The sequence below is a fragment of the Pteropus alecto genome, unplaced genomic scaffold (genome assembly GCF_000325575.1).
Source record: "Pteropus alecto unplaced genomic scaffold, ASM32557v1 scaffold38, whole genome shotgun sequence".
Lineage (NCBI taxonomy): Eukaryota > Metazoa > Chordata > Mammalia > Chiroptera > Pteropodidae > Pteropus > Pteropus alecto.
Window position 1 is genome coordinate 1,089,430 of NW_006442512.1, and position 21,647 is coordinate 1,111,076.

A 21,647-nucleotide genomic window follows, 5' to 3' on the forward strand; every position below is an offset into this window, starting at 1 on the left:
GTGGCACAATTTATAGTGCCTACGAGCATCTCTTGTTTAGGGCTAGGGGTTCCTAAAAGCAGCTGTAAACCTTTGCCCCATTGTAGAGGTCCCTAACTTGTTCCCTCTGACCCTGATATGAAGACTGTCAACAAACCTATATTATTCGGTGGCATAGTTTAAAATACTATTTTTAAAGCATTATGTTCAGATATCCCCATTTATATATATTAAAGACTATAAAATCAATACATTTTATTTTTTGAGGAGATAATATTGTCACAGGATTTAAACTTAAAAAGGTGCAGAAGAGAATCTGGTAAATAGTCTCCCTCTTGCCAAGTCTCTTAGCTATCTAGTTCTCTTCTGAGACAGTGTTACCAGTTTCTTGTATATCCTTCCAGAGTGATTTTTTGCATAGACAAACACATGACATGTAGATTATCTGATAAGATGAATGTTACATGTCTAGTGTTTCTCAAGGCCACTTAGTGAAATGGAAAGACTATAGGATTTGAAAAGACTTGGGGTCAAACCTCGAAACCTCAGCTGTGCCATTTATTAGTTGAGTGACCTTGGGCAGCTTGTCCAGGCTCTCTGTGCTTTGATTTTTTTTTTTTTATGTGATTAATAAAACTTAGCTTGCCAAAGCTGTCGAGTATAATGTATGTATAGTTCCTTCTTTGGCACATGTTAAATGCTTCACAGATGGTTGCTACCATTGTTATTTCTTGCTGGATCACATTCTTTGACCAATGTGAACTGGGAGGGGAGAAATCTTTCTCTAACAAGTGAATGGATTGCCTTCTTTACTGTAATATGGGATCAGTGTTCTCTTACATATAGAAGGAAACTATGAGCCAAAAGAGACATAAATAGCATTTTGAAAGGAATAGAACATTTTTTATTAGTCAGGTATTGGAGCTATTTCTGGTCTGGGACTTTCACACTTGGCTGGTGGAGTGCTGATAAACCCTAGCCTTCACTTCCTCTGGTAGGAAGTCATTAACTCTGAGGAGCTTTTCATGTTCTATAGCTCAATTAGCTCAGGCCCTTCAGTGTTGCCTGAAGTTTTGGACTCTTAAGGGAAGCTTCAGTTGGTCAGCCCTTCACTTGTTCAGTTCCCAGTGTGATGTTAATCCTTTAATAGCAATTAGCTTTTTTCTCCTTGGTTCTTTCACTATACAATGATATAGTAGATGGAAGAGTCTGGAATTTTAGAACCATTCTCATTTGGTTTCATCAAGAGGATGGTGTTAGGCCTTTCTTTTTTCTTTCTTTTTTTTTTTTAAATTAAGTTTATTGGGGTAACATTGGTTAATACGATTATATAATTTTCAAATGTACATTATAATTTAACATCTGTATATTCTATTGTGTGTTTACCACCCAAAGTCCAGTTTCCTTCAGCTACCATGTATTTGATCCCCTTTAGCCACTTCACCCCCCCCGTATATTTGACTCCCTTTACCCCATGTTAGGCTATTCTTCATGGTTATCTGGCATTAGCGTTTTTGATGGGATTTGTATAACTTTGAGTTCACTTTGGCTCTTAATGGGTGAAAGAGATTTTATATCCTGCAACACCTGGGTACCACAATAAAGAGACCTGATAATGGGGGTAGATCTCTGAAAGTAGGAACATTTTTGAATACCCACTGTATAGGGTTCTGTGCTGGATGCTATTTTAAGCAGTTCTTTGTAACTTCCCAAAATACTGTTATCCAGATTGCTGGGAGTAGTTTTCTTAATGATTTATCTTTCATAAACAAATTACATTTACTGTATCTTCGCTGAAGGGACTTGCTATTTAGTGTATTGGTAGAGAAGACAATGGGGGGGATCAGTGAAAGGTAGAAATGTCTTACCCATTTGAATATGTGGACTTAGGAATTGTATGTCATGTTTTATTTATTAGGAAGTATGAAATATAGAATTTCTTACAGCTAAGGCCTGCACAAGGAATCAGAAAAAAATTTAGACACATTAAAATACCCTATAGTTTATGTGACTTTTTGAAGGAAAGCATATAAGTCAAAAACAAATAAAAGTGAAACTAATTTTTAAAAACGTTTGGTCCATGGAAATAGAGCAAATAATGAAGAAGAGTGGGAATCAGTTAGACTTGAGCACACTAAATACTTTTTAAAAAATAAAGTGAAGCAAGACTGATTGCAGGCACTACCTCCACTGCCTTCCTTGTGCGTATTTTCAGCTGCTATAAGAATGATCCAGGAACTGACCCCAGCTGGAGGTAGACTAGGAAAGCAGATGATTAAACACTGAAATGTTCAGTTTTTTACTTAGTTAATTAATATGTTGTTGTGATCTTTTCATGAAAAATGTTTTTTTTTTTAATTAAAAATAAATGAAAAACTTAGTTATTGCCTTTAAAATGAGAACCATTTACCATTAGAAATGGCTGCACAGATTTTGGTTTTCACTTCTAACTTTTTTTTAAATAGAAATTTGGAGGAATGCCCATTGGAGGGACCTTTTTTTTCACTTTTAGTAAGTTTTTAGTGGCAGTAATAATTATAGTATAATTTAATATATACGCATACATATACACATATACACACACATATATAGTCTCAAGTATTTTATGCATATATGAATAAATTCATATAATACACTTCCTATTAATTGGCATGTCACTTATACACACACACATACACACAAAGGGTTGTATACAAAAAAATCTGTATATACATAGGATTATATCTGGATTTTCTCTTTAAAATTCCTGTCTTTCTGTTTCAGGTTTCTTTTTATTTTGTTGCATTATATGATCTTCAGTATAATGTTATGTAGTGGTAATGGAAGGCCTCTTGGCTTTCCTATCTTTAATAGAAAAAAGTACTTTTAATATTTTACCATTTAGTATGATGACTGCTTAGGTTTCTTTTAGATAATCCTTACCAAATTAAGGTAGTTCTTTCTGTTCCTAGTTTGCTAATTTTTTAAAAAATCATGATGGGTGCTGAATTTTATTCAATGCATTTTCAGCATCTGTTGAAAAGGTTATGTATGTATACCTTTTTTCCCTTAGTTATCTGTTAATATAGAAAATTGCTTTGATAGATCTTCCAACAGTAAACTGTCTTTTCATTCCTGGAATAAGTCTTCTTTAATTATAATGTATATTTCCTCTAATATATTGCTTTTTCTTAATATGAACATTATCTGTACCATGAAGGTTTAATAGAATATAGCATCAAAATCATCTGAGCCTGTTGGTATTATTATTTTTTTTTGTAGAGGATATTTGACAAATCTTGTTTTTTCATTTACATTTCTTTGATACTCAGTGGTAACTAGGATTTCTAAAAGTAAATCTTAAAAGTAAATCTTTGGTTCTTTCTCCTTTGTCTGCCCTCTAAATGTTAATGTACTTCAGAGTTCTGTTATTCATTATTCACTCATCATACGTATTTATTGGGAGATATTATAAGAGATATTTATTATGCTAAGCACAGTGATAGGAACTAGGTGAATAAAATAGACATGATCCCTACCTTTAGGGAACTTCTTTCCTTGCTGCTAGATTTTTTTTCCTTCCAGTCTGGCTTCTGCACTGCTAACAGAGTCATTTTTAGGTGGAAGAGGAGAACCAAACTTACATTCTTGTCCCTTTGCTTAAAGATCTCTGTTGATTCCTTCATGTCTATGGGATCATGTCTGGAATCTGGAGCACAGCATATAAGAGCCTTCCTAGTGTAGTTCAGCTTCCATGTCAGCCCATCTTTTACTATTCTCTGTCATACTGGACACACCAACTACTGTATCCGCAGTAATCCCTGTGACTCTGCCTTTCCACATTTTGTTTTCTCTAGCTAGAAATGCTAGTTTTCTGGCAAATTCCTCCTGGTCCTTCAAGACACTCCTCTAAAAAGACTTTATTTTTTATTCTCTCAGAGAGTTCTAATCTCATAGCATTCTGCTCACAGATATGCCCCAGAACTTACCAAATTACATGATGAAGACCTATTTATACATTTGTCTCCATATTTAAATGACCGTAAACTCCTTAGTATATGGTCTCTATCTCTCTAAATTGTCTCCTCCGCAGCTACTATAAGCTTAAGCACCCAGTAGGCCTTTAACAGATACTCGTTGTGAATGCTTGACTAGATGCCTGAAAGAGCTCTGCTGTTCTCTTGCCTTGAAGGGGAATACTACTGCTGCTAGTCATGGAAGGTTGCCAGAGAGGAAATGATTCTCTGAACTAGAACAATACATACTTGAACAGTCTGTCTCTTCTCCTCCCAAGATTCTTTTTTTCTTGGTGGTGGTTATGGAGATATCTACTTAGAAAATTGTATATTTATTAGTATTTTTCTGTCGACTTTCATTTTTAAATTATTAAAAACATAAAAACAGCTGCATAGGATGAGGAAATTATGAGTGATCTTTTCCCTTTTACAAATTCCCTTTATTGTTTCATAACATGATAAAATTAGAAATTTCTCTTAAAACCTTTTCCTTCCCAGATGCAGTAAAACCCTATTTAAGAAAGCATTGGATCTTTTAAAATCACATTTCAAGAAAAGGCAAAATTTTCATGATAAAATGAAAATACTCATGATAGACCAGTAAATAGTAGTTCAAAGACACTAGGTTTATTTCCATATTTGGCACAATAATAACGAGCTAATGGAAATATTGTAGTTTTTAGTTTGAAAATTCAACACACCTCACCTTTCTGGATTTTAGCAAGTTAGTGTATCTTAGTTTGGATTCCGTTTCCTAATGTGATGGACTAAACTTTAGGGATTAATAGACATATTTATATATATATATATATATATAGGCAACAATTCACAATGAAGACAAGATGGGAAAAGAGGCATATGAGGAAGGTAGTTTACTAATGCATTTCTCCATGAATTAATGAAGAAATGGCATATTTACTGAAATGCAGAGGTAACCTCAAATTTGATAAAAGGCAGACACTAAGTTTTTATAGTGAATCACTTTCCTAGTTTTGCACAGTAACAGTATCATAGCCAATGAGGTTTATCCAAGGCGCGATTGTTGCTAATTAAAAACTTTCCGGGACTTGTGAACCAAAATGGCATAGATGATAGAGTCTCTGTTCATCTCTCTGGCGACCAAATCAAAGTTGTGACGGAAACAAGGAGCAGAAGCAAGGAAAAATTGCCTGGGATCTTGATGAATAAGCCATACAACTAGGGAGAAATCCAAGAAAGCACCCTGCAATGGCAGAAGATAGGACGGGGCAAGGACACGGGGCTACCCGATCTCTAGCAGCTGAGTGAGACTGAGGCTGCGGCAGCCACAGCAGCAGCAGCAGCAAAAGCTCTTAAAGGGGCCATGTCGGCGAGCAGATTTTCTCAGTGACGGACCTGCTCACTCAGCACCAGTGCAGATTCGGCTGCTCACAGCGGGCACCAGGGACTTAAAGGGAGACATTGTTGGATTGAGGGCCAAGGCGAGACTCGCTGGGTACAGAAGTGCTGGCGGTGTCCATTGTTCCCTGTTAAGCCCTCCCCCTAGTGCATGGACACAGCACGCCATTGCCGTGAAGTCATCAGACTGGATAACAGAGGTCACTCTGCCCAGAGGATTCCCAGAAACCGCGCCTCCCCCAACTCAGGCCCCACCCAAGCCACATCCAGGTAGGTATATCCTCAGCAAGTCAGGTGCTCTTTACTGAGCAGTGCCTAGACTCACACTGGAGGCAGCAGGCCTTGGTTTCTGGTGTGGCCTTTTGAGGCAACTATAAGCACAGCATCTGTGCATTGCTTGCTGAATCTTAACAAGTAGCCCCGGAGGGGTAGAGGCTTGGGCTGAACCCCTCTCAGGACTGTGCCACTGGACACCTACTTCACAAATCCACACTAATAAGACCGGGAGACTTGGGAGCTTTGCTTAGTACAGAGAAACAGACATGGAAATGCAGCCGAATTGGGAAGACAAAGAAGCAGAAACCATATGAGAGAACAGAACAGAGATCAAGATATAATGGAGTCAAGTAATCTAACAGATGTAGAGTTCAAAATACTAGTTATAAAGATGCTCAACTAAATTTGGTTAAATTCAGTGAGAACTTCAAAGAGATTAAAAATGGAAATGGAAATATAAAAAGCAACAAGTCTTAAAGGAAGAACACATTATCTGAGGTGAGAAGTATATTAAATGGAATAAACAAAGGAATAAACAGAGTGAATAAAGAAAAGGATCAGATGTCCTATCTAGAGAATGGGAAAGCCAAGGACACTCAATCAGAATGGCAATAGATAAGATATCAAGACTATAAAAATAATTTAAGGGGCATATGGCACACTATTAAGGGTCCAAATATCTATCTGATCGGCATAACTGAAGAAAATCAAGATGTCGAACAGCTGTTTGAAGAAATAAGGATAGAAAACTTTCCTCACCTGGTGAAGGAAATGGATATTAAACCTCAAGAAGCTCAGAGAATTCCAAAAATCAGAGATCCAAAGAGGCCCACACCAAGACACATCATAATTAAAATAGGTTTTTAAGGTTAAATACAAAGAAATAATATTAAAAGCAGCAAGAGAAAAACAGATAGTTACTTATAAGGGCACACCAATAATACTGGCAGCTGATTTCTCAAAAGAAACTATGCAGGACAGAAGGGCTTGGCAAAAAAATATTCGATAGGGTGAAGACCCAGGATCTAGAACCAAGAATAATTTATCCAGCAAAGCTATCATTTAGAGTTGAAGGACAGATAAAGAGCTTCCCAGACAAAAATAAGCTAAAGGAATTTATTACCACCAAGCCAGTATTACAGGAAATGTTGGAGGGACTTCTTTAAGAAGAAAAAACATGTATCAAAAACAGGAATAAAGAATGATAACTACATTCCTATCAATAAGTACCTTAATGGAAAAGAATTAAGTGCTCCAACCAGAAGAGAGTTTTCTAATCCTATCCAACCTGAAAGGATAAGAAAACAAGACCCCTACATATGAAAAGGAAGGGGATAGAAAAAGATATTGCTTTGCTGGACCTAGAAGGTATTTAAGTCAGACAGAGAAAGATAAACACTATAATTTCATTTATATGCAGAATCTAAGGAATAAAAAGAACAAACTAAGCAAAAACAGACTCACAAATATAGTGGACAATTTTGTGATGGACAGAGGGTTGGGGAGTTTGGGGGGCTGGGAGAATGGGGTGAAGAATCAAAGAAGTAGCTGATGGATAGACAGGGGGATGGGAAGCACAGCATAGGGAATGCAATTAGAATGAATACATTGGCTAGGTGGAGGGTCAGGGGAGGGAGGGAGCAATTGGGGAGGGACCATTTTATGAACTATATATAGATGTCTAACCAATGTACTGTATGCTTGAAACTAATTTAAAAAAAATTATTTAGGTATTCAGTTTCAGTTCAGGGTGACTGACTCCATTTTTAACATGATGTTTTTCCTGCACAAAGTTGTTTATTATAATGAGAAATAGTCTCCAGTCAGTTTGATGCTGTTGAAAAGGACTTGTGCTCAGGATGGCAGTGTTAATCCCCAGAGCTGCCAATGTAGTCTGAAAGTAGGGACAAAAGGATTTAGAGATGGGAGCAGTGGTATAAATATTTCTGGAGCCAGCTTCTATATTGCCACAGAGCCCTGAATGAGGAAGAGCTGTTCTTTTAGAGACTTTCGTTTTGCAATTTAACACATATTTGAAATTTCTGATTTAAATTAATTCTTTTGGATAAAATATATTAAAGAGATTGAATTGCTATAGGCTAACGATAAACAACAGAGGTCACTTGATATTGAACTCCCTCTCAATCACAAGAAGTTTCAGTGTGAAATGACTAGATTAAAGGAAAAAATGAACATCTATTCAGACACTGCCTATCACATGCCAGGTAGTGGATGCTCTTCTCTCCTTTGTCTCTTTCAAGTCTTTTCAGAGGAGGAAATTGAGGTTCAGAGAGGTTAAATGACTTGCCCAGATATCACATAGCATTGAGCGAGAGCATGATTTCTTTTTGACTTCCAAAACCCACTAGACTACTAGACTTGTTCCTTCGTGGTTAGGTGGCTGATATCCTAGAAGTTTACTTTAAGAACAGATTTTTTATGGGTCTGGCTCTTTCACTCTCTCGCACATTGTCTTGGAAGATAGGATTTAATGTCTTAGTTGTTGAACTGAGAATACAAAATTTAAGGTACTAACTGTGGAACTGAGTGTGCCAGGACATTTTTCTTGACCTTTTGGGTGTCTAGTCCCTTGCCTAAAGCTCATCACAGAATTGTAGCTGCTCCTGGGAGTTTGATGTAACAGGAAGATTGTTAAATTGTTGGTTTTATTCCCACCTATACCGTATCTCAACACTAGTGTGGATGGTGTCCAGGATGTAATCCACTTAATTGACAGATTTCTCAGCCATTTTATAGCAGGTTCTCTAGTATCTTTTTCATCATGTTCATAGTCTAGAAACTTGTTTTATCTATTTAAACATGATTGTAGGAGAAGTATTTAATTACAATAAGCTTTTGACTATGCTGAAACAATCTTACCTGTACCTGAAAAGCTGGTTGAGGAGGGTTGTAAGTGGTAATGTTAGTTTTCCTGTACATCGGTTCAGACCTTTTCCTAAAGGAAGACCAAAGCTGTTTGAACTGTGACCACTCTTTAGCCTCCAAGTGTTAACAACTGTGGTTGCACAGAAGCCTGAATAGGTCCAAACCATTGACCTTGAGTTGAAGTATTTTGTAAGCTATGGCTCATCTTTTGGCTCATTCTTTCTTTCACCAGGAAATACACTGAATATTAATTTTATGAATTTCGATTATGCCTTCTGAAGAGCGATTCATTAAAATAATATCTGGGACTTGTTTTTCTGGTAACTAGCAGGACCACAAATTGGTCCGTACTCAGTGGTTGTGCCAAATCCATGTGCAAACAAAGGGAGAGATCTGATTAACTGTCTAGAGAAGGGCCATCCTTTCTGACTTCTTTCAGAAGTTCATCTCTTCCACCAGAGGAAGAAGATATGCAGGAGGGTGAATCAGAGGCTGAACATAGCAGGTGGCATGTGTGTATCTGTAAATATCACATCACTATTTACAGTACACTGGCCTCTCTTCATGCAAGACCTAGTCAGGCCAAATCAGAAGGAATTGTTCCCTTGCTTAAAGCCAAGAATAACATCCTGACCAGCAGGGGACAGAGGTCATCTCAAGGCAACAGCTCTTGGGAGCTACAGGACATTAAGAACCTTGAAGAAACTGAGTTTAATAAGAAAGAAGACAATACATACTTTAAAGCAAGTGTGTGAAACCTACATGTCTTTTTTTTCTTTTTGAAACCTATATGTCTTTATTGGGGCATGGCTTATTTATGAAAAATGAAAAATCATCATAACAATTGGATACATGATGAGTTCATATTAACCTCCTGGTCATTTAACTATATTTTCCCCTTTTGCCTGCATATTGATTTGTCTGTTTATTGTTTTTATTAGAAAAAAGGGAGAAATATGTTCTTCTAATAATCTGGAGTTTATTCTACAAGCACTTTCAGAACCACCCAAGAGAGGGATGGATTTAAAAGATGATTTAAAAAACAAATACCCTTTACAAAATCTCCTGGGAGCTTTCTGACTGGCTGAAGTTTTGTTTCTGGGATCTTTCTGTACCCACTTTTCTTTTCCCTTCAGTTTTTCCTCATTCCAATGCTGGCCACTCACCCCACAGAAGCAACTCAAACTGTTTTCTGGTGGAGCATTCTAAGTTTGTCCTGTTGTCTTCTCTGGGGCTTATTTCTTTGGTCTGACTTCAGCTGGTTCTGGGCCAAAGTGATCTTCTAAAAGCTTTTCTTCATGGCCTTTATTTCTTGGCTCTTTTTATGCACTTTGCCTGATTAGTTTTGTTGGTTCTCTACTTTTCCCATATTGTAAGTTATGTTGCCTCAGTTGGAAAGTTCTAAAGTTCAGATGTGGCCTCAGGCCCCTAGATTTTACTCTGATTTATAAAGTACCTTTTTCCTTTCCTAGAAATTGGGGGATGAATCAGGTATTCTATTGTGAGGTGTTGCTAATTCTCATGGGACTCTACTTTGCTACTTATTTAAACACATATGTAGCAATTTAGATTGTATTTGCAAATTAGGACTTGTTGGCAAGATTTGCTGTTACTTTTTTCCCCCTTGTTTTTCAATAGAAAATTTAGAGAGAGAACTACCTTGTCCATGGTCACATAGTAGGTTTTACTCCTTTTGAAGAAAACCTCATTTTTGTATTCCTTATACTTCTTAGCACAGCTTTAACAAATAGTTAATAAATACATAATAGTTTAATACATCTTAACTGTGGGTTGATTGATCATTTAAATTTTAGAATTCTCATCAAGTTGATCATATTTTGGACCAACTTGCGAGAAAGGTTGCTGGATGGAAGGAACTGAATAGCCATGCAGAAAATGTTTAGCAATTTAGAATATGTGTGCAAAAAATCGCCATGTAAATCCTATTCTTAGGAAATGGAAGGGTAGTTTTACTACAGTGGAAACTGGTTATAAATGTAAGGAGAAATAGGGTAAGAGGATAAAAGAACTTGGATTAATCAAGAGAGAGGAACAAACATACATTTTGGCAGCTCAGGATCAGACAGTGAAAATGAAAATTTCCCACCCTTCCCCCAATATTAGGCTCCTTGCTACCACCATTCCCCCACAAAACACTATCCAGAGGGACTGCTAATGACTCTCTGGGCACTAGTGTCCAGTTTTTGGACTTCCGCGTGAAGTATGAAGAAGTCTTGCGGGGTCAGTCAGCACAAAACAGTTGTCCTTTTGATTTGTTAAATTCTTCCTAATAGTTTTGCTGCTCTCAATGGTACTGCTCATTCCAAAGCCAAAATCATTTTCTGATGGCTTTGCTGTGTCCAGTTGGCTTGTGGGACCACAGCAGCAGCCGAGACTGCACCTCATGTAATAAACTTTCAGAGGGCCCATCTACATTTTTTTTTTTTTTGAACCTTAAAGACAAAAACAAAAAAACAAACTTGGGGCCAGTAGTTTGCATCTCATTTGCGAGCCTTCATTTCTTCCCTTATCTGGCCTCACTGAGTTGTACAAATTTTCACTATTTCTGGTTGCAGACATCTTTCCAACTTTTGTCTTTTCCTACTCCATGTTGTAAACTTTGGATTCAGACTTGCTTGGGGGAAAGGGTGGTATTTTTTTCTTGCTTGTTTGTTTTTTGTTTCAGTAAATATGTTCTCTACTTATCAGTTATTCTTACTTTTTTTGTCAAACAGGCCACCAGGCAGTTTCTTGAAGAGATCAACAGGTGGACAGTTCAGTACAACGTTTCCCCTCTCTCTTGGAATGTGGCTGTAAAGTTCCTCATGGCCCGGAAGTTTGATGTGCTTCGCGCCGTAGAGTTGTTCCACTCCTACAGGGTACGTAGTTTGGGGGCAGACCACACCTGTGGCAGCTGGGCTCTCTATGTTCTCTCTGCCATACTCTACACATACAGTGGTTCTGAGTGTTCTCCCCAGTCCCATACAAAAAGTAGATCAGTATTCAAGTTATGATAGGGCAGTATTGGATTCTGTGGAATCCAGTACTTTAATTAGGAAGGTCAAGGAAGCCTTCCTGAAGGAAATAACTTCTAAATTAAGAAATACTGAAATGCTGAGTGGGAGCGGGTGCATGGCAAGAGATTGAGCAGCAGAGGTAAACAAGGCCAGATAAGAGAGTTTCTATCTGCTTTTTCTTAAGGGCAGAGAAATTCATTGAAGATATAAACAGCAGAACGACTTGATCAGATATGCATTCTGGATAGATTTTTCTTACTGTACTTTAGAGAATGGATCAGAAGGGCTATAGTAGAGATAGGCCAATTAGAAGGCTCTTGTTGGGAAAGAGATGATTGTGGTGTCTTTAAGCATAGTGTCAAGGGGAGATATATAAAAAGTGGGCAGATTCTAGAAGTATAATTGCCAGGACAGGGTTGCTTAAACTGGTGTGTGAAGAAAAAAGAGCCAAAGGTTCTGGATTTCTGCCTTGAGTGGCAACGTAAATGGTAGGGTCATTCACTGACATAGGACACGCTAATGTGAGTGCAGTTATCAGTTCAGTCTGGCCATATTATGTTTGAAGTACCATTGGGGTATCTGAAATAGACATGTATTCTGAGCAGCTGGGATATGAATCTGGGATTCAGAAAATAAATCTGGGCTGTAAGTAGAGATTTTGGAGTGACCATAGTAGAGCTGAATATAGGAGCCATGAGAATGGGTGGGGTTATCTTGGGAGAGTGTGAGGAATAGGAAGACGCGTAAGGCAGAATCTCACCTCAGACTTTTTGATTTCTTCGATCTAGTATTGTTTTAAAAGTTGCATTTGAATGCTTTAGACAGTACATACACTCTCCTGTGATCCCAGCACCGACACTGTCTTTCATTTGCTACCTTACCACTAAAAGCATTTGAATTTGATTTTAGGGATGGATTGGAGAAGATTATAAACAAAGACCCGGTTTGTTTTATTCGCCAGCATTTTGCTGGCACTTAGCTTGGTGCCTGGCACATAATAGTTGCTCTACAAATACTTGCAGAATGGATGAATGAGTCAGTGAATGAATTGAGTGAGTAAATGAATTTTTAAAAGCCCACAAAAAAAGACTTGAAAGGAGTAGTTGAAGAAATAGTAAACCCAAGAGAGTATTCTTTATCAAAGATAGAGATTGTCTTAGAAAGAAGGGATTATGAATGGTCAACCTTGTCATGGATACTGGATTTAGTGACAGGGATGTCCTTCAAGTTAGATTGAGAGGAAATGAGAATGCAGTAGACCTGAGTGTATGGGAGCTAAGGATGAATTTAAAGAGTCTGCCATGCGAATTTACTTTCAAATGGATTCAGTAGAGAAGGAGAGCGGGGGAGGGAGAGAGGGGGGTGGAATAAAGAAATTTTCCAAAGTGTGAGCAATTATTATATCTAGGTTATATATCTTACAGTGTTTACTAAACTAGTCTATCATCATCTTGGTATATTTGAAAAATTTTCAGAATTAAAATATAAGGTGAAAAAAAAAAGTCTGGCCATGGAGATGAGAAAAATAATATCATAGTAGCTGTTGTTGGAGAGGATATCAAGGGGAGGGGTAGCTCCTATTTAAGATAGTAGAGGCCTAAGCTTGGAGGATGTGTGAGGATATCTGCTTTCAGACAGTTTCGCGGTGCATATTTTAATATCCCAGTACAATATCCGTGCTGCTGCATGTTTAAGAACCTTGACCCTGCATACTAATGATACTTATTGGTGGTTCTTTGGGGTTAGGATTCTAATTCAAAGCAAAATATGTTACCTAAGGTGGCATCCTGACAGGAATTCTGATAATACTCAGTCGGCCTAGAAGGAGGGTTACAAAGGAACTTATGATTCAGTCAGTTGACTTGTAAAGTCCCTTATCTCTGAAATTTGGTGGTTACATAAAGCTATCCTGGATATACAGTATTTTTATGTTAACTCATTTTGTGTGCTTTATTTTTAGGAAACACGAAGAAAGGAAGGCATTGTGAAGCTGAAACCTCACGAGGAACCTCTCCGTTCTGAGATCCTTAGTGGAAAATTCACCATCTTAGTGAGTCTTCATGGACCCCTCTTGTAGTGTCTCATTATTTCCTTTTGTAGCAGTTGTCCTGTTTGGAGTTTGTTGCTGGATACCTTATCCTGAACTAGAGAGTCTTAACAGTTGGGAGCAGATGTGAAAGCAGCTGTGTATTTTAGCATAAAATTATTCTAGTAATAATTGAAATTTTTGAGAATTAGTTGTGCAGTAGAAAAGTTTCTTCATTGGGCCATTATAATTAGTTGAGGCCCATCCTCCTTTATTGAATGCATGCTCTCTCTACTTAGAGACCCCAACCTTTCAGGTAAGTATACAATGGCTGGATTCTATGGTTTTCCCTTGCTGCTTATTTCTTTGGGCATCCTGCCTGGGAAATTAGCTAGCTAATCAGGCAATGTAGACTATCCTTTAATTTCTCTGCAATTGAACTGTTAAGATAAAGTGTTTTTTTCCTGCCACAGAAACATGGTCCAGGGGGATGCTGAGAATCAGCCATGGGATGATATAAACTTTCTTCCCTTTCTGGAGCAATTGATGCAAGTCAGAGAAATATTGCCAGTATCTGTTCTCTATGTGAAAGCTGTGTCCAGGATATAAGAAGCCTTAGTGATGACTGGGATTTTCTATTTGATTTCTAAATGTTTCTCGTTTTATTTGCTCTAGAATGTTCGAGACCCGACAGGAGCCTCCATCGCCCTCTTCACTGCCAGGTTGCATCATCCCCACAAGTCAGTCCAACATGTGGTACTTCAGGCTCTGTTTTACTTACTAGACAGAGCTGTGGATAGGTGAGCATAGAGATTATCTTCTAGCTGGTCTACATCTAGTTGGGAAAGTGATGGTCCTTGATTTGATTAAAAATAGCAGGGCCTTTACTATGCTCCTTGGATGTGCCATGGGCAGTGCTATGTATAGAAAATATTCCATGTCCTTAAGGGCTTGGCATGTTTCCAGGTGCTATCAAGATGGTGGGTGTTCTGTATCTTTACCTGCTTGGCTATTTTCAGGATAACAGAAGATGAGAAAGCCAATTAAATAGCAGACCTCAGTGTATTGAGAATTACTTAGTGAAAGAGAGTGACGGGGAGATGACATGTGCTGGTTCTTTTTGCTCATTCTTCCCTGAATGTTGATTTTCAAAACCCTCTGAGGCCCCAGTTTCTTTTTAAAATAGGAATAATAGTACAGAGAATTTTGAGAATCAACATACAGGAGAGAACAGTCCAAAAGTATAAAGTTGAGCAAAATCATCTTTATCAACAGCTGCATAAATAAAAAGGACTAGCTCCGGTCATATTTCTCCCTCTCTAAGGTAAATGATATTTTTAATGGTCTACAGACAAACTGAAGCCCCAAGATATTATGTTACTCTTACAGTCATCACATACTAGCCCAACTAAGTCTAAGATCTCAGGTTTTTCACTCTTGGCCAGAGCTTTTTATATCCTACTATTTTGTCTTTCTGCTATATTTACTTTTTCCCTAGTGCTTGCCATTTACAGTTTGTTATTGCTCTGGGTGTCATTGGCTGGTCTTCTGGGTTAGGAGTGATATATCGAGGGCTAAGACCTGAGGTAGTGATAGAGAACTGTACACAACTTCAGTCATACTGTGGACTTAGGGGGTGGAAATAGCCAGAGGATTGTCCGAGGTGGGGCTCTCTGTCTAGTTTACTCATTACTGCCTTGTTAATGTTACTTTCATAGTACTTGGCTTCTGCTTTTGATGCTCAGTGGGAGACATATCTCAACCACACACAGCATTAGTCTGAAAAAGAAAAGTTACTAAGGAAGAAGACCAGTGGTCTCGGGCCCAGTACTGCCCCATCAGAAGTGTGGAATGTCTCAGTTCTTATTTCCTGTGATTGGTCTTCAGGCATAATTTCCAGAATATAGGTTCCTTTGAAATGCTATTTTAGCTCAGGGGAATGAATGAAATGTTCTTTTACCAGAAAATTCAGCAGTGGCCTTCCTCCTTATGCAGCTTAAGACAGTCAGAGCTCTCGCATAGGCATGGCAGTAGCTAAAACTTGCTCTTTCCAGTGTGAGTATTGGATCCCACAGGAGCACTACACAGGTAAACATAATTAAAACTTTGTTTATGATGTCCATTTTTTTCTCAAAAACTCTCTCTGACTCCTCATTATTCAGAGGGTGCATATAAGATAAATGTGAATGCTTTTTCTCCAAGCAAAATATTCTCAGTAGTGAATAGAAATTCTTGTTTTCCCATGTTACCTTAAACCAGGAGAAGAAGAAAGCCCTTTCTTTACTAAATATTGCACTTTTTTAAGACTCAGCTTCTATAACTGTCTCTCTCACCACTCTAACCTGTCATAAATAAAACTCTTTTTAGTCTGACTTTAATAGCTGTTATTACTCATACTGATCATTTTGTGTTTAATTATATACAGTATTATGACGATATTTATCTTATACTGTTGTTTTTGTTATCTACCACTAGGTCATAAACTTCATGAGGGCAGGGGACCTTCTTTTTTAACATTATTTAATGGAAAATTCCTAAAACTCCTTAGGTGGAGAGGAAATGGTATAATAAACTTTCACATACTCATCATCCATCTTCTTCAAAGTGATCTGTAACCAATCTTTTTTTATTGATAGCCCCTCACCTACCTTATACCCTTGATTATTTTGAAACAAATGTCAGGGACTGTGTTTTAATCTTGGTGTTCTCACAAAATATTTCAGAACATCCAGCTCAGGAATCAAATTCAGGAGGAGGAAGTTATTAGGGAATTAGCTATTATTAAAAACCTTATATTCTATACCCAGAAAAGTAAAAATCCTGTTGCATTTGTGTTTATTTCACGTGCTTCTACAGGATGAGCAATTTTCAAGAATATAGAACCTGCATTGTTATACATTATAACTTTTTTAAAAATTAAATTCTATTTCCCCTGACACTGACTTCTTTTTGTTTCAGCCCTCTGCCACAGGCTGGAGTTATAAGGGGAAAACCTGTAATTCTTTGAATTTGGCCCTTGGTGAGCTTGTAGAGAAATGAGAAGTCTCTAGACCTGAATAGTCTACTCAGTAATTGTGCCATTTGTTTAACAGCATCTTTGATCTTGGTGAATCATAGTCTCTGGGGTCATAAAAAAAAAGGTCAAGATTGAGCACTAACACGTTAGGGGCCACGTAAAACTAAGTTTGCTGGAGAAACTTGGGTCAGCCTCACAATTAAGAGATTTTTGAAATGCTGCTTCATGAGTGGGTGCGTCTGTCTTGTATTTTGTTGAAAGGATGAAGGTATAGAGGCTTCCAGGAGGTTATGCAAAAAAAATTAGGATACAAAATAACTGAGACCCCTGATTTCATGATTGTTTTATGCTAAAAATTTTTCTCAATTTTATTTCTTTATTTGTTTATTTGTTTGTTTATTTATTTATTTATTAGGCAAGGCAACCCTTGGTTGACCTCACAGATTGCAAGGACCTTGTCATTTTACAATCCCTTATTTTATATATTTTACGCGTACAGCACCTGGTCTTTCTAGGTGGTCTCCCATCCAAGTACTAACCAGGCCCGACCCTGCTTAGATTCTGAGATCAGATGGGATTGGGCTTATTCAGAGTGGCATGGGCGTAGAATTTTTCTCAATTTTAAAAGTAGAAGCTTGTTGCTATCATCTGTGATTAGTCCAATCAAATAATTTCTTCTGTGTACAAATTAGAAGCAAGTAAAGATCTGGCTGGGTGGAAGAGTGTAACTTTGAGAAGTCTTTAGATGTTGAGATGCACTGAGGAATACTTTTCATATCTTCACATATTCCTAACCTCAATCTGGGAATAGGCTCACCACCTCTGATGCTTTCCAAAGATCACTGTGGGTTCTCTTCCTCCAAGTCCTAAGAGACAAATTCACAATCATTAAGTTATAGAGTTTTGTTTACAGGTCTAAAGTGTTTTCTTGGTAATGGCTTTCAGTCCACTGTATTACAGTTCAGTGACCATATATTATGGGCCTGTTTGCAAGGATTGTGCTAGGGATTGTTGGGGATAATGAGGTGAATATGTTTTCACACTCTAAGAGAGAATCAGATAGCATCACAAAGCTGGAGTACTTTAAGAGCCTCAGTAAAGATCCACATGAAGATTTATGGGCCTTTAAGAGGGTGAAGAATGATATTACATTTGATTACAGCTATCAGGGAGATCTTCATGGAAGAGGAAACTTGAGTTGAACGTGGAATGTTATAGAATTTGGATAGGCAGATGCAGAGACATGGAAAGTAACAGTTCAAATTTTGATAACCTCTACAACATTCTCAGCTTAGGAGTTTGGCACTTGATAAATCTGGATAAATATGCATTAGTGAGTATAATTCCAGTTCCAGTTCCAGCACGTGAGGCTTTCCTCCACACCACCAAGCATTTCTTCAGCACCAGCTCGGTGTTCCACAATTAGATTAGTACCTAATCTGATACTATCCACCTGGAGATAGCATCAGATTCCACAGGTTGAGGGTTTTCAGTCCTACAAGACTGCCCCCTCCATCCCCTTCAGATGCCAGTGGCAAGTCCTAGTTGTCACCTGTGTGCTTCTGATCAACAGTTTGTAGATCAGAGGTTCCAATGCCCCCCTCCTTGGGTTTGGTAGTTCACAGAACTCAAACATCACATTACTAGATTACCGGTTTATCGTAAAAGGATATAACTCAGGAATAGCCAGGTGGAAGGGATGCATAGGGCAAAGGGTGAGCAAAGAGCATAGTGCGCCATGCTCTCTCTGAGAGGGCCACTCTCCCAACACCTCAACATGTTCACCAACCTGGAAGTCCTCTGAACACCATCTTTTTGGGTTTATATGGAAGCCTAATTACTTAGGCATGATTGATTACATCATTTGCTCTTGGTAATTGAACTCAATCTGTAAGGGGGGCAGGGTGAGGCTGAAAGTTCCAACCCTCTAAACACGTGATTTGTTCCCCTGGCAACCGGCTCCTATCTTCAGGTGACCTCATTAACATAACAGACACCTGTACTGATCTCTTCACTTAGGAAATCCAAGAGTTTTAGGAACTCTGTGCCAGGAAGAGGGTCAAATATATTATTACAAATCACAATATCAGCAGATACCAAAGGTAGATCATCTTTTTGTAAGACCAGTGTTCAGGGAGGTAGTTATTTTGGTCTCAAATATGTCCCCATCCTTTTGTTTTTGCCCCCGGCTTTCAACCTGTCTCATCCATCTTATTAAATGTTTTTGTTCAATGGTTGGTTTACAGCTTTGAAACTCAGAGGAACGGACTGGTGTTTATCTATGACATGTGTGGTTCTAATTATGCCAACTTTGAACTGGATCTTGGCAAGAAAGTCCTGAACCTGCTGAAGGTAAGGCTGTGAGAAGGCCTTCTCAACTCTCCTTCAATGGTTAGGATACTTTATTCTTTAGGAGATATAGGAATAATGTAAATTATGGACATTTATGTTCTGTTTCAAGGTCACCTGTTGTTGATGGCTAATGTCTACTTCCCCAGAATAAGAAATGGTCTTAAAAGTAGAAAAATTAAAATAAGAAATTCATAGGAATATTCTGAATCGTAAAGATGGGATGTCCTTTTCCTGGAGTTATGTAGAATGAGAATTAATGAGGGCCTAGATATGGCTAGTGTTCGTAAAAAATGTCACCTAGCTAATGGCTTTCAGACTTTTTTTTTAACTCATTCTGGTCAGAAATATGCTTTACATTTCAACTTAGTTAACTTAGTAAACTTACAGATATACATAGAGTTATGTATATATACAAGGTTCTTAATCTCTTATCCAAAGCTCTTAGGTCCAGTGATATTTTTTAGTATTTTGAACTTTAAAAGATAATACGGTATGTATGGCACTCTATAATCCAACACATTTAATGTTTCTGCAGTGAAACGTATCATTCATAATGAGTGGAGAAGAATAAAGGTTAGAAATAGCTTAGGACTTTTCAGGTTAAAGTTTGCTGCCCCGTGAATTTTTGCACCAAACTTACAGTAGAAACTTGAGGTTTTCAGAGTTGCTTAGATTTCAGAATCCGTGGATAGGGGTATGTATATCTGTGTGTACATATTTATAAAACAAAAATGTTTCACAAAATAAGCTTTCCTCTTAGTATGTGCAATAACTTTAATTATTCTCTTTTATTTCATATTTTTTAAATGTTAGTCATGACCTATTAAATTAATTTCAGGACTTACTGAGTGACAGCCTACAGTTTGAAAAACATTCATTTAGGAGTCTGTGCAGTCTTTGTTCTAAGACCTCACTTGGGAGTACTATGGAATTAGATTTCCAGAGGTGTGTTTATTATTACAGCTTCACAACAGAAAAAATATAAAGAGGGTATTATACTGCCTGATGTTTTCTAGGACTTGGATTTTTCACTAATATATTACTAAAATTCCTCTTGTGGCATATAATGTGAATCATTCCTTTTTATTGATGGTAGAATAATTGTTACCTTTTAATTCCTCATCCATTGAATGTACCAGTTTATTCATCCACTGTTTTATTGATGGCTCCTTGTGTTGTTTCCTGACTTTTGCTATTACAAACAATGCTGCTATGAATATTCTTATACTTGTCTTCAGTGCATGTGTTCAATAGTATCTCTAGGGCAGTGTTTCTCGACCATTTTTTCATTATTGCCTCACTAATGAGTCTTTTTTAGACATCCTCTCTCCTCCCAGTTGTTCTTCTAAAGAAATTCTAATACCACAGATATACTGTATATATCATTATATACTGGATGGATATCTGTGTTTTATATATAAAAAGAGTATGATTTTTTTTTTCCCCATTCCCCACTCTCTTCAAAACTAATTTCACCCCCTTGGGGGTGTTATCTTCCGCATTGAGAATGCATGCTCTAGAGTATACATGTACAAGTAGAATTACTGGGTCATAAGGTCTATGAAGATTCAACTTCATAAAATAGTGTCATAAAATTATTTTCCAAAGCAGTTGTATTCACCTGCCATGTGTAAAATTTCCTTTGATCCACATCTTAATGTCAGACTTCTTAATTTTTTCCTAATCAAGTGGGTATACAATGGTATCTTGTGGTATGACTTGCATTTCTCTTGTTGTTGAGATTATCTTTTCATATATATTATTGGCCATATGCTTTCTTCTTCTGCAAAATGCCTATTTATGGCCTTTACTCATTTTCTTTTTGATTTGTCTGTTTATATAGTTTTTCATATATTATTGATACTAGTTCACTTATATATGTATTAATATGTACTGTCTTAGTTTATGTCTTGTTTTTTCATTTTTTATAAAGTCCTTTTGACTAACAGAGGTTCTTAATTTTAATATGGTTAAATGTATCTTTCTTTTCTGGTTAATGTGTTTACATCTTATATCCTTCTTTATTCCAAAGTCAGAAAAAAATATATTAAGTATTTTTTTACTGTATTACCACTGATTCTATGTGTATTAATTTTTTTTAGTTGACTTTTTTCCCTGTGGTAAAATATACATAACAAAATTTACCATTTTAACCATTTTTAAATGTGCAATTCAGTGGCGTTAAATACATTCACAACATAACCATCACCACTATCCATTTTCAAACCTATTTTGTCATCCTAAACGGAAACTCTACCCTTAAACAGTATTTCCGCATACCCTCCTCCCCCAGCCTATTCTAGGTCCTCATTTAAGTGGAATCATACAATATTTGTCCTTTGGTGTTTGTTTTATTTTACTTAGCATAATGTTTTCAATATTCATCTATATTGTAGCATTTAAATTTCATTCTTTTTTAAGGCTGAATAATATTCTATTGTATATATATACAACATTTTGTTTAGGCATCTGTTGATGGATATTTGGGTTGTTTCCACCTTTTGGCTGTTGTTAACAGTGCTGCTATGAACATTGTATACAGGCATCTGTTTACTTGCTTTCAGTTCTTTTGCATATGTATTAGAAGTGGAATTGTTGGATTTGGTAATTCTACATTTAACTTTCTGAGGAGCTATTTTCTTTTATAAGTTTAAAATTTTGTTTTCCTTGTTTAAAACCTTAATCCATCTGGATTTGACTTTCAAGTATGGTATGAGATATAG

General features: G+C 37.2%; 1 protein-coding gene and 1 pseudogene across 3 annotated transcripts in view; one reads left to right on the forward strand and one right to left on the reverse strand.

Annotated features, from left to right (window-relative positions):
• Positions 1–21,647, forward strand: part of PTPN9 (protein tyrosine phosphatase, non-receptor type 9) — a 67,836-nt gene that overhangs the window by 19,763 nt on the left and 26,426 nt on the right. For all 3 annotated transcript variants that reach the window (XM_025040337.1, XM_006922600.3, XM_025040338.1), the window contains exons 2-5: positions 11,249–11,392; positions 13,491–13,580; positions 14,232–14,356; positions 18,819–18,924. In XM_025040337.1, the coding sequence (XP_024896105.1) occupies positions 11,249–11,392; positions 13,491–13,580; positions 14,232–14,356; positions 18,819–18,924 (465 nt within the window). The remainder of the gene's footprint in view (positions 1–11,248; positions 11,393–13,490; positions 13,581–14,231; positions 14,357–18,818; positions 18,925–21,647) is intronic.
• Positions 17,063–17,181, reverse strand: LOC112471755 (annotated as a pseudogene).